Raw genomic sequence first — 13455 nt, 5'->3', positions numbered from 1 at the left:
AGAGACCATGTCCAAATCCCTCAGGAACACCGGATATCATTCCACCAATCGGAATAAAAAAATGCTGCAACTTCCCCAATGCCATCCACCTCATACACGCATCCTCAACATATCATCTTCCACTGTATCTACCTTGATGGGGCCATTACATCATTAATTGACATTGTGGCACAGTTACATTGCGCTTGAGTAACTGACAATTTGATAAAAACCACGTCTATGCCCCTAGAAACATAATTTGTTACTAGTATCCCTCTGACGTGAAGTGTAAGCTAGAGGAGCAATTCAAGGAAAGGAATAATTTGACATTTGTAGAGTATCATAATGTTTAGCCGTAGCTTGAGACAGGAGCACAATATTTATACCCTTAGTATACAAAAACAGGAATTGTATTGAGGCTAACAGTTACACCGTAGATCACAATAAAATCCATGGCTTTACTATATACGAGATCATAAGGTCATAAAGAATAGTAGAATTAAGCCATTCGGCCCATCAAGTCTACTCCGCCATTCGATCATGGCTGATCTATCTCTCCCTCCTAACCCCATTCTCCTGCCTTCTCCCCAATAACCTCTGACACCTGTACTAATCAACAATCCATCAATCTCTGCCTTAAAAAATATCCACTGACTAGGCCTCTACATCCTTCTATGGCAAAGAATTCCAGGAGGAGTTGAAAGATACTATTTAATAATCATAATGCATACTATTTTAAGGAAAACAGTTATAACAGAAAAGTCACAATATTTCAATTAGTCTCCTACTTATGAAGGAGAATTACAATTTAATAGCAAAAAACACAACGATGGAGATATTCAGTGGGTCAGGCACCATTTGTGGAGGAGATAGATACAAAAAGTTGGAGTAACTCAGCAGGACAGGCAGCATCTCTGGAGAGAATGAATCGGTGACGTTTCGGGTTGAGACCTTTCTTCAGACTGGTTAGGGATATGGGAAACGAGAAACGTTGACACTGACTTCACCATCTAGCTTTTAATGTTATATTCGTCACACCCATCACTGTTTTTTCCATTATGTTCATACAATATAGACGGTGATATGGTCTGTGTAGGAATAGGAAGTAGAATTAAAGAGTCCAGCAACGGGGAGACCATCTGTGGAGGAAGTGGACAGATGACATTGCAGGATAGGACTGGAAAAGAGCCCCGATCCAAAACATCGTCTGTCCATTCCTTCCACTGATGTTGCCTGACCCGTTGAGTTGTTCCAACACCTAGTTATTTTGCTCAAGATTCCAGCATCTGCAGTCTCTTGTGGCTCCATCACAATTTAACAAACCCATTCTCACAATCTTGCACTGCCGCCCAGAGGCTTTATATTGCAATAACATGCTGACAGACGAGCTGGTTCAAAATTTGAAATGCTTCCCAAATTAGTACAAGCTGAGTATCATGGACCCTTAATAAAATAAGAGAAGGTTGATCTTCACTTCTGTATCAGCAATACGCTGCTTGCAAAGCCATTGCACCGACTGAAAAGGAATACACATGAAGCAAAAACATACAAGTGCATGCGAATGATGAGAGAAAACCTCTGGACCCTGATCCAAGAAGCTCATATCGTGTGTACTTGTGTACCCAGGGCAAATTGAGGAGGTATATGCCACACCCTCAAATGTACTGCGCTATTACTTATTCCCTAAATAATGTCTGTAATAATATGAATCTCTAATTAAAAGATACAAATCTTGAAACTTTATCTTAAATCTTGATCATATTCTGCTAATAAAACATTGGTTAATTCTGACCTGTTTTTGAGGTTTCAACTCAGCCTTTTTCATTCCGATTTTGGAATTTGGGCGCTGTGTTGTGGAGATTTTAGGGAGCATCTTAGAATTACTGCTTATAGTCCTTGAATTTAAAAACAATGTATCAGAAAATCTTATGTAGCAACGTGCACCGACATAAATAAGATTTATATTTAAACGTTGACACTGACTTCACCATCTAGCTTTTAATGTTATATTCGTCACACCCATCACTGTTTTTTCCAGTATGTTCACACAATTACAGTGCAAATTGACATACATACAGTACATGCATGTGAATTTTGCTCCTATAGTCATTGTATTTAGTTACTGAACCTTCAGGTAAGTAGTGGGGGCCAGTGGATCAAAAGGGAAAACTTAATCAATGAAAGCTGCAACATGTTTAGGAGCTTTGTGCTCCTCCATGCCACAAGAACACAAGAGCATTAGTAGAATGTCCTACAAGTGCATAGAGGTAAATCCCACTGAACATTCCTTTAAAGTATTAAGGAGATTCTTTTAATCAAAGAGCATTGCAAGATGTGAGTACCACTGGCAAGTCCAACATTTAATGTCCATCTCTAGTAGGTGTCAGTGCACCACTTTTTTTTACCAGTGCAGTCCTTGGATGAAGATAATCCCACAGCGCTGTTATTTGGATGTTTAAGAACTCTGATTTGCTGATTTGGAATAACAATATTTGTATAAATAAATCCATGTCAAGATGCTGTATGACTTAATGAGGAAATGGTTCCTTGCGACAGTTCCACATACCTATTGACTCTTGTCCTTCCAAGTTAAGAGGTTGCAGTTTTGGGAGATTATGTCAGAGAAACCTGCATATGTTGCTGCAGTGCATTTTACAGATTGTATAGATTTTACCTATTCCTTCAGCACCAATTTTCAATGATTGACTCGTGTGATACAGCCATAAATATGGCATAGATTTAGAGTATGTCTACCTAATTAAGGTGGACACTCACAAGTTGAAACAAGCATTATGAATGGGAAGAATCCCATCATAATGTGTTATGGTACAACATGACCTTTCTTTCACTTGAATTCCAACCATGGGTCAATTATAGTTGTACACTTGTGGGCCAGAAGCAGAAACCTTAGTAGGCAACTTGGTGAAGCTACAACCCAGATCTATATGCAGTCATCTTCTACCAGAAGAATCAAAGATCCATTTCAGCTTCCTCCTGTGTACTATCGGAGAAGCCAGCCTAATTTAAAACGGCACAATGAAACCGCTGAGCAAACTCAGCTAACAGCAAAAGTTATAGGTTTAAACAAAGGTTCAACTGTGGTGCCTAAAATCTGGGCTCCAGAATAATTATGCTGTTCAAGCTGTTCCAGTACAGCGACAAGATGATCATCTATCTGATAAAATGGAAAATTGACCAAACAAAGCAAGACAAATCATATCATATGACGAGAGATGTTATCACCATTAACTAATGTCCTCTGCTTGTTGAGTACAGTAAATTGATTGTTAAATTTACTTGGCCTGTGTTGCCCAAATTGATAGATGGAAAAGAAAACATGCATTTTATTTGAAAAAAATATATCATTTACAGAATGAAAATACAAATAAGAACTTCATAACAACAATTTTGCAAAAAATACTTTTGTATAATCTATGCCTCATAAGATTCTACACAAAACCTCAATGTTATCCTTTGATTTTTTTACCTTTTTATTTTCCCTCCATTTCGGGGCTGTAATTTTGCATTTTCTAGAAGACCAAAATAAACAAAGTTAGCCAATACTATACATTTTTTTCCTTTCACTTAAAGCACATTCGCTTTGTATGATTCATATAAATGAATACTCTTTCATTGGTATATCAGGCATAAGAAAGTAGCAGAAAATCATTTTTGCCTTCCAATAGTTGCGTGCTACGGTTAAAGTGGGCTAGCTCATTGTTACGAAAGACAGAATATTGGAAAAAGAACATAAGGAAGTACATCAGAGGAACAGATCCTCAGCCCTCCATGTCTGCACTGACCACAAAGCCAAATCAAGGTAATCCCATCTACCTGAACAAGTTCCATATCACTCTATTCCCTGCCTGTGAATAGGTTAGTCTAAATGCCTTACAAATCTCCCTTATATTTTTGCCCTCTCACCTTAAACCTGCTCTCTAGCATTTGACATTTCCACTCTCGGAAAATAAAGACTCTCTTCCCTTTCTAAGGTGCAGCTAGTACCTCACAACGTCGGAGACCTTGATCCTGATGTCGGATGCTGTTTGTGTGGAGTTTGCATGCTTTCACTATGACTGCATGGGATTTCTCTAGGTGCTCTGATTTCCTCCAATATCTTCTATACATTGTCCCCAGTGTGCAGAGGTGAAAAGTGGATAACATAGAACTAGTGTGAATGAGTGTTTGATGGTTGGAGTTGACTCAGTGGGCCGAAGAGCCTGTTTCGGGGTTGTATCATTCCAGCAATCAATCTATGCTTCTCATGAGGTTTTACACTTTTACCAGTAGCCCCACAGCCTCTAACCCTATAGAGAAACATCCGGGTGAACCTCCTCTACAACTATTCCAAAGCCTCCACATCCTTCCTCTAGTGTGGCAACTAGAAGTAGAGACAATGCTCTAAATGTAGCCTAACCAAATGTTATACTTCTGCTGTATAATTTGCAATTTCTATACTCAATATCCTGACTGATCAAGACACCTTCTTGACCACCTTATATACTTGAGTCACAATTTTTCAGGAGCATACACCCCAAGTACCTTCTGTAAATGTTGTAATGTTTCTAAGTATCCTGCCATATACTCAATACTTTCACCTTGCATTTGACCTCGCAAATGTAGCACCTCAATTTGTCCTGATTAAACTCCATCTGCCATTTCTCCACCCAAATTTCCATCTGATGTATATTCTGCTATTTCTTTTCTGAACATTTCTCTCTATCCTCAACTCAACCAATTTTCAGAATGTAGAAAAAAGAACTGTAGATACTGGTTTATACCAAAGATAGACACAAAGTAACTTTGTGGAAAGTGAACCAATGTGGTCAAATGCAAGATGAAAGTATGGAGTATATGGCAGGATACTTAGAAACATGAATGAACAGAGGGATCTTGAGGTGCAAGTTCCTGAAAGTGGTGACAAGAGTGGATAAGTTGGTAAAGAAGGTGTACAGCACACTTGCCTTCATCGGTCAGGATATTGAGTATAGAAATTGCAAATCATATTGCGGAAGTATAAACCTTTGGTTAAGCAACATTTGGAGCATTGCCTGGGGTTCTGATTGCCACATTGTAGGAAGGAAACAATGTAGAGAATTGTGGAACTGGTTGGTGGAACTCCATTCATTCATTCATCATGGTTGAAAACATTAGCGACACAGTGGTGCTGGTTTCCGACGGGAACGGTGACGGACGCACCACACATCTCTGTCCTCCAGTTCCTGCGGACATCTGCCGCTGGAAGTATAGGATTTTGGTGTGTGTGCTTTATCATCATTCCTTACAATGCCATGAACGACAGTGATCGCAACTACTACTGAAGTGTGGATGGCCGTCGGCTCGCTAGTAGCTCATCCACCCGTTGACAGGTCTTGTTTTTGGTCCTGCTGAGGGTCCACAGCCCCCTCCTCCTGTGGGGAAGATGGTTTAGTCACCGACTATCCAACCATGGAGCAGGCACCACAGGATTACATAGTACACGGCGGGGGGAACTCCGCCCGACCTGACCACCATCCTGGATGTTTAACCAGTGCCACAGTTCTTCACATTGTTTCCCTCTTGAGATCACACGTTCCCTAGCCAACAATGGGCCTACCAAAACACCGCCTTACCTGAGGTCATTAGTGGCCAGACCTGATTGATCCTGGTCTTCCTGATCTTTTCATGCCTCCAGCTCTCTTCATCCTCCTTCCCCCCAACCCCAGCCCTACTTCTAACCAGAAACGTCACCCATCCTTTTTCTCCAGAGATTACAATTAACGGAGTCCCAATACTGATCCTTGTGGAACACCACTTATCACAAACCTCCAGTCAGGAAAACACCCAATTACCACAACCATCTATCTACTAACCACGCCTTTTGTATCCAATTTACCAACTCACTGTAATAATAACAATAATAATAATAATAATAAATTTTATTTGCGGGCGCCTTTCAAAGTCTCAAGGACAACTTACAGAAATTAACAAGAGAGAAAAAACATATAGTCGGAGTAAAATAAATAATAAGGACATCACCAACAAATTAAAGACAGAATTCGCTCCAAAGACAAAAAAAATCAAAAACACAACGTGAAGAGAGAGCAGCTAATGCGCGCCAGCGTCCACTCTCCCTTCCGACAGCCATCTTGGACACAAACTAACATATTCACATTACACACAAAAAATCATCCCCCCACAATGGATATCACAGTGGGGGAAGGCACAATGTCCAGTCCCCATCCCCAGTTCTCCCAGTCAGGCCTATTGAGGCCTCCGCTATTGCCTCTACGGAGGCCCGATGTTCCTGGCCGCTCTGGCCGGGTGCTGTTGCCCTGGCGTCGGGAGAGTCCTCTCAGCAGCTGGGCCACCTGGAACGGCCGCTTCCTAGCTGGGGACCGCGGCTTCCGAAGCCGACAAGGCTGTGCCGGTTTGGAGCTCCCAGGCTCCCGATGTTAAAGTCGGCGCCACCCGCTCCGCTCCGCAGACCCGCAGCCCGGAGGTGTTGATCTCGGCGGTCCAGCTCACCGGAGCTCCAGCGCGTCGATCCAGCGCGGCGACCCAGACAAGGCATCGCCCGCTCCGCTCCGCGATAGCGCTCCAGCGCTGTGCTGCCAACGAAGCCGAGGTGCTGGGCGGTCCCCGCCAGGAAACGGCGCTCCACGCCCGCTGGTAGGCCACGAGGACGGGTCGACGGGGCAGCCCGGAGAAAAAGCTGCCTCACCAACCAGGTAGGGCCCTAGAAAGATTGTTACCCCCTACCCCCACATTAAAAAGACTATCTCTCCCACAAACAGGGCACAGGACTAACTAAAACTGCAAAGAAAAAGTGAATTAAACGGACAGCTGATGGTTAGCAGCCGTTCCCCAAGATGGCTCCTCCCATCACTGACTGTGAATCCATTGTGACTTAATCTTCTGGACTTGCCTACCACGAGGGCATTGTCAAATGTTTTTCTTAAATCCATACAGGCACATTCACTGCACTGACCTCATTATTTCATCTTTGGCACTTCCTCAAAAAACATAATCATATTTGTAAAACAGAACCACTCCCACACAAAGATATGTTGACTATCATAAAGAAAGCTGTGGACTGTCAATTCATTTTAATCCTAATAAGAACATTGCTTGATATGTGCCAGACTCACTTATTTAATGTTTCACACAGTGAAGTTAATGGAGAGGAAAATCAGGAAAGTTTTAAATTTGGAAGATCAAAATTATTATTACTAGGTTTTGTCAAAATTTGAGACGAATCCTACTTCCTGTCTCTGCACTACTTTTCAGATTTATATGGCGTTCTATAATACAACGTTTGCAAATATGTGAAAATGGCAGACAAGAAAATTTCCGCTGGTCCACCTCAACTGCACTACATAGTGTGATGCCATATTCATCACAACACAAAACACTCTACAATTTGGAGCAAGGGTCTCCATTCTTTAGACTTTGCTTTAGACTTTAGAGTTACAGCGCAGAAATGGGCCCTTCAGCCCATATTCAGCCCATGCTATCTCCCCTTATGTTAATACTATTTTACGCACTAGGAACAATTTACAATTTTACCGATTAACTTAAAAACTTGCAGGTCCTTGAAGTTGGGAGGAAACCGGAGCACCCGGAGAAAACCCATGCGGTCATGGGGAGAATGTACAAACCCGTACAGACAGCACCCATGACAGGATGAACCCAGGTATTGAGCATAGAATGCACAAAGCATAAAACTTTGTTAGGCAAAACCTGCACCCATGTAGAAAGGATCGAAGAGAACTGTTGAGGCGCTATAGAGTCCAGGACAAATAGACTCAGAATAGTTGCAAATTATAACTACTATATTGCAATTCACAGCATGACTTCACTGCCCAACACCACGGACTTCCATCTGTATATTGTATATATGTATGTAGCCGCAGAAATTGTGCACCATTGCCTGCAGTTTTGATTTTTTTGCTTTCTTGTTTTTTGTGCTAAATGTATGTATGCACTGAGAAAGCAGCTTTCATTTTCACTGTACATGTATAGTGACAATAAATGGCATATCTATCTATATCTGAACTGGTTAGTGGAACTCCATCCTGGTTGTTTAACCAGTTCAACAGTTCTTCAAATTGTTTCCCTCGTGGGATCACATGTTCCCTAGCCAACAATGGGCCTACCAGGGCACCGCCTTAAATGAAGTCATTAGTGGCCAGCCCTGATTGATCCAGGTCTTCCTGATCTTTTCATGCCTCCAGCTCTCTTCATCCTCTCTTCATCCTCCTTCCTCCTCCCCCCCACACGCCCTATTTTCAGTATGAAGAAAGGTTCTAACCAGAAACGTCACCCATCCTTTTTCTCCAGAGATTTCAAATAACGGAGTCCCAATACTGATCCTTGTGGAACACCACTAATCACAAATCTCCAGTCAGGAAAACACCCAATTACCACAAGCGTCTATCTACTAACCAGGCCTTTTGTATCCAATTTACCAACTCACTGTGGATCCATTGTGACTTAATCTTCTGGACTTGCCTACCACAAAGGACATTGTCAAATGTTTTTCTTAAATCCATACAGGCACATTCACTGCACTGACCTCATTATTTCATCTTTGTCACGTTCTCAAAAAACATAATCATATTTGTAAAACAGAACCACTCCCACACAAAGATATGTTGACTATCATAAAGAAAGCTGTGGACTGTCAATTTATTTTTTATCCTAATAAGAACATTGCTTGATATGTGCCAGGCTAATTTATTTAATGTTTCACACAGTGAAGTTAATGGAGAGGAAAATCAGGAACGTTTTAAATTTGGAAGATCAAAATTATTATCACTAAGTTTTGTCGAAATGTGAGATGAATCCTACTTCCTGTCTCTGTGCTAATTTTCAGATTTATAGGGCGTTCGATAATACTATGTATGCAAATATGTGAAAAAGGCAGACATGAAAATTCCCGCTGGTCCATCTCGACCATACTACATAGTTGTGATGCCATATTCATTACATCACAAAACACTCTTTACAATTTGGAGCAAGGATCTCCATTCTTTAGACTTTGCTTTAGACTTTAGAGATGCAGCGCACAAAACGGGCCTTTCAGCCCATAGTCTGCGCTGACCAGCTATCTCCCCTTATGCTAACAATATTTTATACACTAGGAACAATTTACAATTTTACCAAAGACAATTAACCTAAAAACTTGCAGGTCCTTGAAGTGTGGGAGGAACCCGGTGAAAACCCACGCCGTCATGGGGAGAACGAACAAACTCCGTACAGACAGCACCCATAGACAGGATCAAACCTAAGTCTCTGGTGCTGCAAGGCAGCAGCTCGCCACCATGCCACTGTGTCGCCCTAAGAGGCTACAAACACCCAGGTAATCTGGAATGTTCTTTTTTGATTCAGGTGGCAAAATTATGCCTAAACTATATGAAATAATTTTTGACTAGTACAGGAGAACCCAACTTTTCCCTAAAAAAATACAGAAAATTATATTGTACATTCATATGATTACAATTAAAACACAAACTACTTGTGCTATAACACCAGGCTAAGCGCTCAACCAAAAAAACCAAGCTCAAAGCCAAAGTACTACTTAAACTGATTATACCATTATATACCACTGATAGTAGGCCCCCTTCAGTCATGACTGACCATGGGTGATGCATCCTAGTTTGCAGGTGATGTGTGGTCGGATGCAAGCCTGGGTGATGTCATATGGAGGACAGGCTGTTGCCCATGCACCACGTCCCCCCTCTCCACGTCACTGATCGATCCAAAGGAACAGCAGGGCCGTTACAGTTTGGCACCAGCGCCGTCGCAAGAGCTGCCAGAGCGAGGTTGTAGACAACGACGAACTGCCTTTAGAGGCTCCGGCTCCAGATTTTCTTGAGGTTTACTCCAGGAGCCTTTTCCATGACTGGATATGGCCACAAGGCAGTGGAAGTTTTAAATCAGAGTTTTCCCTCTCCTAAGTGGACTGCCTTCCCAGGCTGACGAGCCCCATCTGCCCGAGAGTTAGTTATACCAACTTATACTAAGGATAATAACTAACTCCATATGCAATAATCAGCTACCGACATATTAACAAGCACATATTAAAAAAAATGATCATGTAGATGCAAGTAGACAAAAATGCTGGAGAAACTCAGCAGGTGAGGCAGCATCTATGGAGTGAAGGAATAGGTGACGTTTTGGGTCAAGACCCTTCTTCAGATTGATGTGGGGGTGGGGGGGAGCAGGAAGAAGAAAGGAAGAGGTGGAGACAGTGGGCTGTGGGGGAGCTGGGAAGGGGAGGGGAAGGAGGGAGAAAAGCAAGGACTACCTGAAATTGGGGAAGTTAATGTTCATACTGCTGGGTGTAAATTACCCAAGCGAAATGTGAGGTGCTGTTCCTCCAATTTGCGGTGGGACTCACCCTGGCCATGGAGGAGGCCCAGGACAGAAAGGTCAGATTCAGAATGGGAGGGGAAGTTGAAGTGCTGAGCCACCGAGAGATCCAAGTATATCAGTGGGGTTATCAAGTGGGCACTTCCCTTCACTGGTGTTTCGTTGAGTCCCAGAACAACCCCCCTCAATACCTGCTCTCACCACCTATGCGTTCAGTATCTACTAAACAAAGGAAACTATCGATGATTAATTCGCTTTAACAAATGCTAACCACTCACATCCTATCTTCCACTTATCCTATCCCATCATTAAACTCGTATTTTGTATTTTTCCATTATGTCCTGAAAAAAGAATAACCAAACATCAAAACTAGTTCTGCCTTTGGTGGTCTGAAACTGCACAAAATCTCAATGGTCTAACATCAGGGGACTGATGATTGCACAATCTAAATGCTGGAATCATATATAATAATTTATTCTATATATATGCGTATGTGTGTGTATGTATATATATATATATATATATATATATATATATACAATGTATGCTGCGACCCAAAATATTTAATGTCCAAAATATGAATATAAGTGCAATTTAAAAATTGATTTACAATGGCTCTGAATTCACTTTATTAATGTAAATAAACTAAGACCCCTTTTTCTTGTAAAATCTTGGGTTTATGCCTAGACCCATGACTCAATTGTATCACTTATACAATGCAGCATTTTTCTCCAGTTCTGAACTGATGGTTGTGAAAGAGAGAAGGGAGGAGAGGATGCAAAGAAGGGGGAGGACAGTGTAGTCATGGAGCAATTTCATTTTACTGTTAGCTCAGCGAGTTGAATTTTAAAACCAACTAATTATCTACCTGATGATTGAAAAAGGCAAGTGTTAATTCTTTGCAAATAACTTCAAGGTACAAGGAATCATATTTGCTAACATCTACATGAATAGTGAAAGAGATACACAGAAAAGCAATATTTAGCAAACATTTCCACCAAATATTCACTTGCCGCAGTTCAGATCTGAACAAAGTCCATGCTTTACTTACCATCATCAGCTGATTTTTTAGTTAATTTTGGAAACCGTTGAAACTTGACATAATAGTAGCTTTCATATTCCATTAAGATCGTTTCCAGATCAATATTATCACAAACTTCAAATTTTCGCAATCCGAGATTGGTTTCTTGTTCCAAAGTATTTGCTGTATCTATATAACTTGTAATTTACAGAAAGGAAAAAGACATTGAATGACTATGATTCAGATGCATAAAACACAGTAGTTTTAGCTTTAGAGACACAGCATGGAAACAGTCCCCTCCAGACCACTGAGTCCGCACCGTCCAGTAATAACACCAAACACTAGCACTATCCTACACATTAGGGACAATTTATTTTTACAATCACCAAATTACCGAAGTCAAATAGCCTACAAACCTGCACATCTTTGGAGTATGAGATGAAACTAGAGGGCTTAGAGAAAACCCATGTGGTCACAGGGAGAACGTATAAACTCCGTACAGACAGAACTATGTCAATGATTTGGATGAGAATGTGCATGGCAAGATAAGCAAGTTTGCAGATGATACAAAAGTGGGTGGTATTGCAGATAGTGAAGATGGTTGTCAAATATTGCAGCAGTATCTTGATTGGTAGACTAGGTGGGCTGACAAATGGTTGATGGAATTTAATAGAGAGAAATGTGAGGTTGCATTTTGGTAAGTCCAACATGGGCAGGACCTACACAGTGAATGGTTGGGCTCTGCGAAACGTTGTAGAGCAGACAGATATTGGAGTGCAGATACATAGTTCCTTGAAGGTGGCATCACAGGTAGATGGGGTAGTCATAAAGGTTTTTGGCACATTGGCCTTCACCAGTCAGAGTATTGAGTATAGACGTTGGGAGGTCATGCTGCAGTTATCTAAGACATTGCTGAGACTGCATTTAGAGTATTGTGCTCAGTTCTGGACACCATGTTATAGGAAATATGTTGTTAAGTTGGAAAGGGTGCAGTGAAAAATTACAAGGATGTTGTAAGGACTCAAGGGTCTGAGCTATAGGGAGAGGTTGAGCAGGCTGCAGGAGCATAAGGCACAATCTTATAGAGGTGTATAAAATCATGAGAGGACTAGATCGGTTGGACACACAGAGTCTCTTGCCTATAGTGGAGGAATTGAGAACCAGAGGCAAAGGCTTAAGATGAAAGGGGAAAGATTTTCTAGGAATCTAAAGGGTGATTTTTTTTCACGCAAAAGCTAGTGGGTGTATGGAATGAGCTGCTGGAGGAGGGAGTTGAGGCAGGTACAATTCCAACGTTGAAGAAGCAATTAGACAGATACATGGATAGGACAGGTTTAGATGTATATGGTCCAAAGGCAGGCAAGTGGGACTAGTATAGATGGGACATGTTGGTTAGAGTGGGCAAGTTGGGCTGAAGGTTCTGTTTCCACACTGTAGGGCTCTATGACTCTGACAGCACCCATAATCAGGATTGAATCCGGGAATCTGGCATTGTAAGGCAGCAACTCTACTGCTGCACTGCTGTGTCGCCCAACAGAGCATTATTTTACTCCAAAAGAAATGTAAGACCATAAATACTTAAACATTGCCCAGATTAAAAATACTTGAAATAAAAGACAAGGAAAAAGTAGGAATGAAATAAAGGAACACATGCAGTTCATTAACTCCCTGCCATTTAATGAGATGAAATAACTGTACATACTGGTGCAGTTTACCAGGGAGTACAAATACTTGGAGTGTGCCTGGACAGTAAACTGGACTGGTCCAGGAACGCTGAGGCCCTGTACAAGAAGGGACAGAGCCAGTTGTACTTTTTAAGAAGGCTCCGTTCCTTCAACGTCTGCTGTGAGATGCTGCAGATGTTCTACCAATCGGTGGTAGCCAGTGCCATCTTCTTCACTTGCATGTGCTGGGGCAGCAGGGCAAAGGCTGCGGATGCAAATAGGATCTACAAACTCATCAGGAGGCTGGCTCCTTCCTGGGAGTGGAGTTGGATTCATGGGAGGTGGGCTTGGAGGGGAGGATTCTCCTGAAAATGCAGAGCATCCTGAACAATACAGCTCACCCCCCCCCCCCCCCTCCATGACGCACTGGTCAAT

The 13455-nt window shown here is 41.8% G+C and overlaps 1 protein-coding gene across 7 annotated transcripts in view; it reads right to left on the bottom strand.

The window, feature by feature from the left end:
* Positions 1-13455, bottom strand: part of katnal2 (katanin p60 subunit A-like 2) — a 62738-nt gene that overhangs the window by 38707 nt on the left and 10576 nt on the right. For 6 of the 7 annotated variants that reach the window (XR_008725692.1, XR_008725686.1, XR_008725693.1 and 3 more), the window contains exons 3-5: positions 11387-11553; positions 3467-3509; positions 1772-1874 (exon numbers count right to left, since the gene is read on the bottom strand). Coding sequence is in view for 1 of the 7 variants with exons in the window: in XM_055657548.1 (XP_055513523.1) it covers positions 1772-1874; positions 3467-3509; positions 11387-11553 (313 nt within the window). In the remaining 6 variants the exon portion in view is untranslated. The remainder of the gene's footprint in view (positions 1-1771; positions 1875-3466; positions 3510-11386; positions 11554-13455) is intronic. The other variant, XR_008725699.1, reaches the window with a different exon arrangement.

The sequence above is a fragment of the Leucoraja erinacea genome, chromosome 1, assembly GCF_028641065.1.
Source record: "Leucoraja erinacea ecotype New England chromosome 1, Leri_hhj_1, whole genome shotgun sequence".
Classification (NCBI taxonomy): domain Eukaryota; kingdom Metazoa; phylum Chordata; class Chondrichthyes; order Rajiformes; family Rajidae; genus Leucoraja; species Leucoraja erinaceus.
This window is presented reverse-complemented; position numbering and strand designations above follow the sequence as displayed.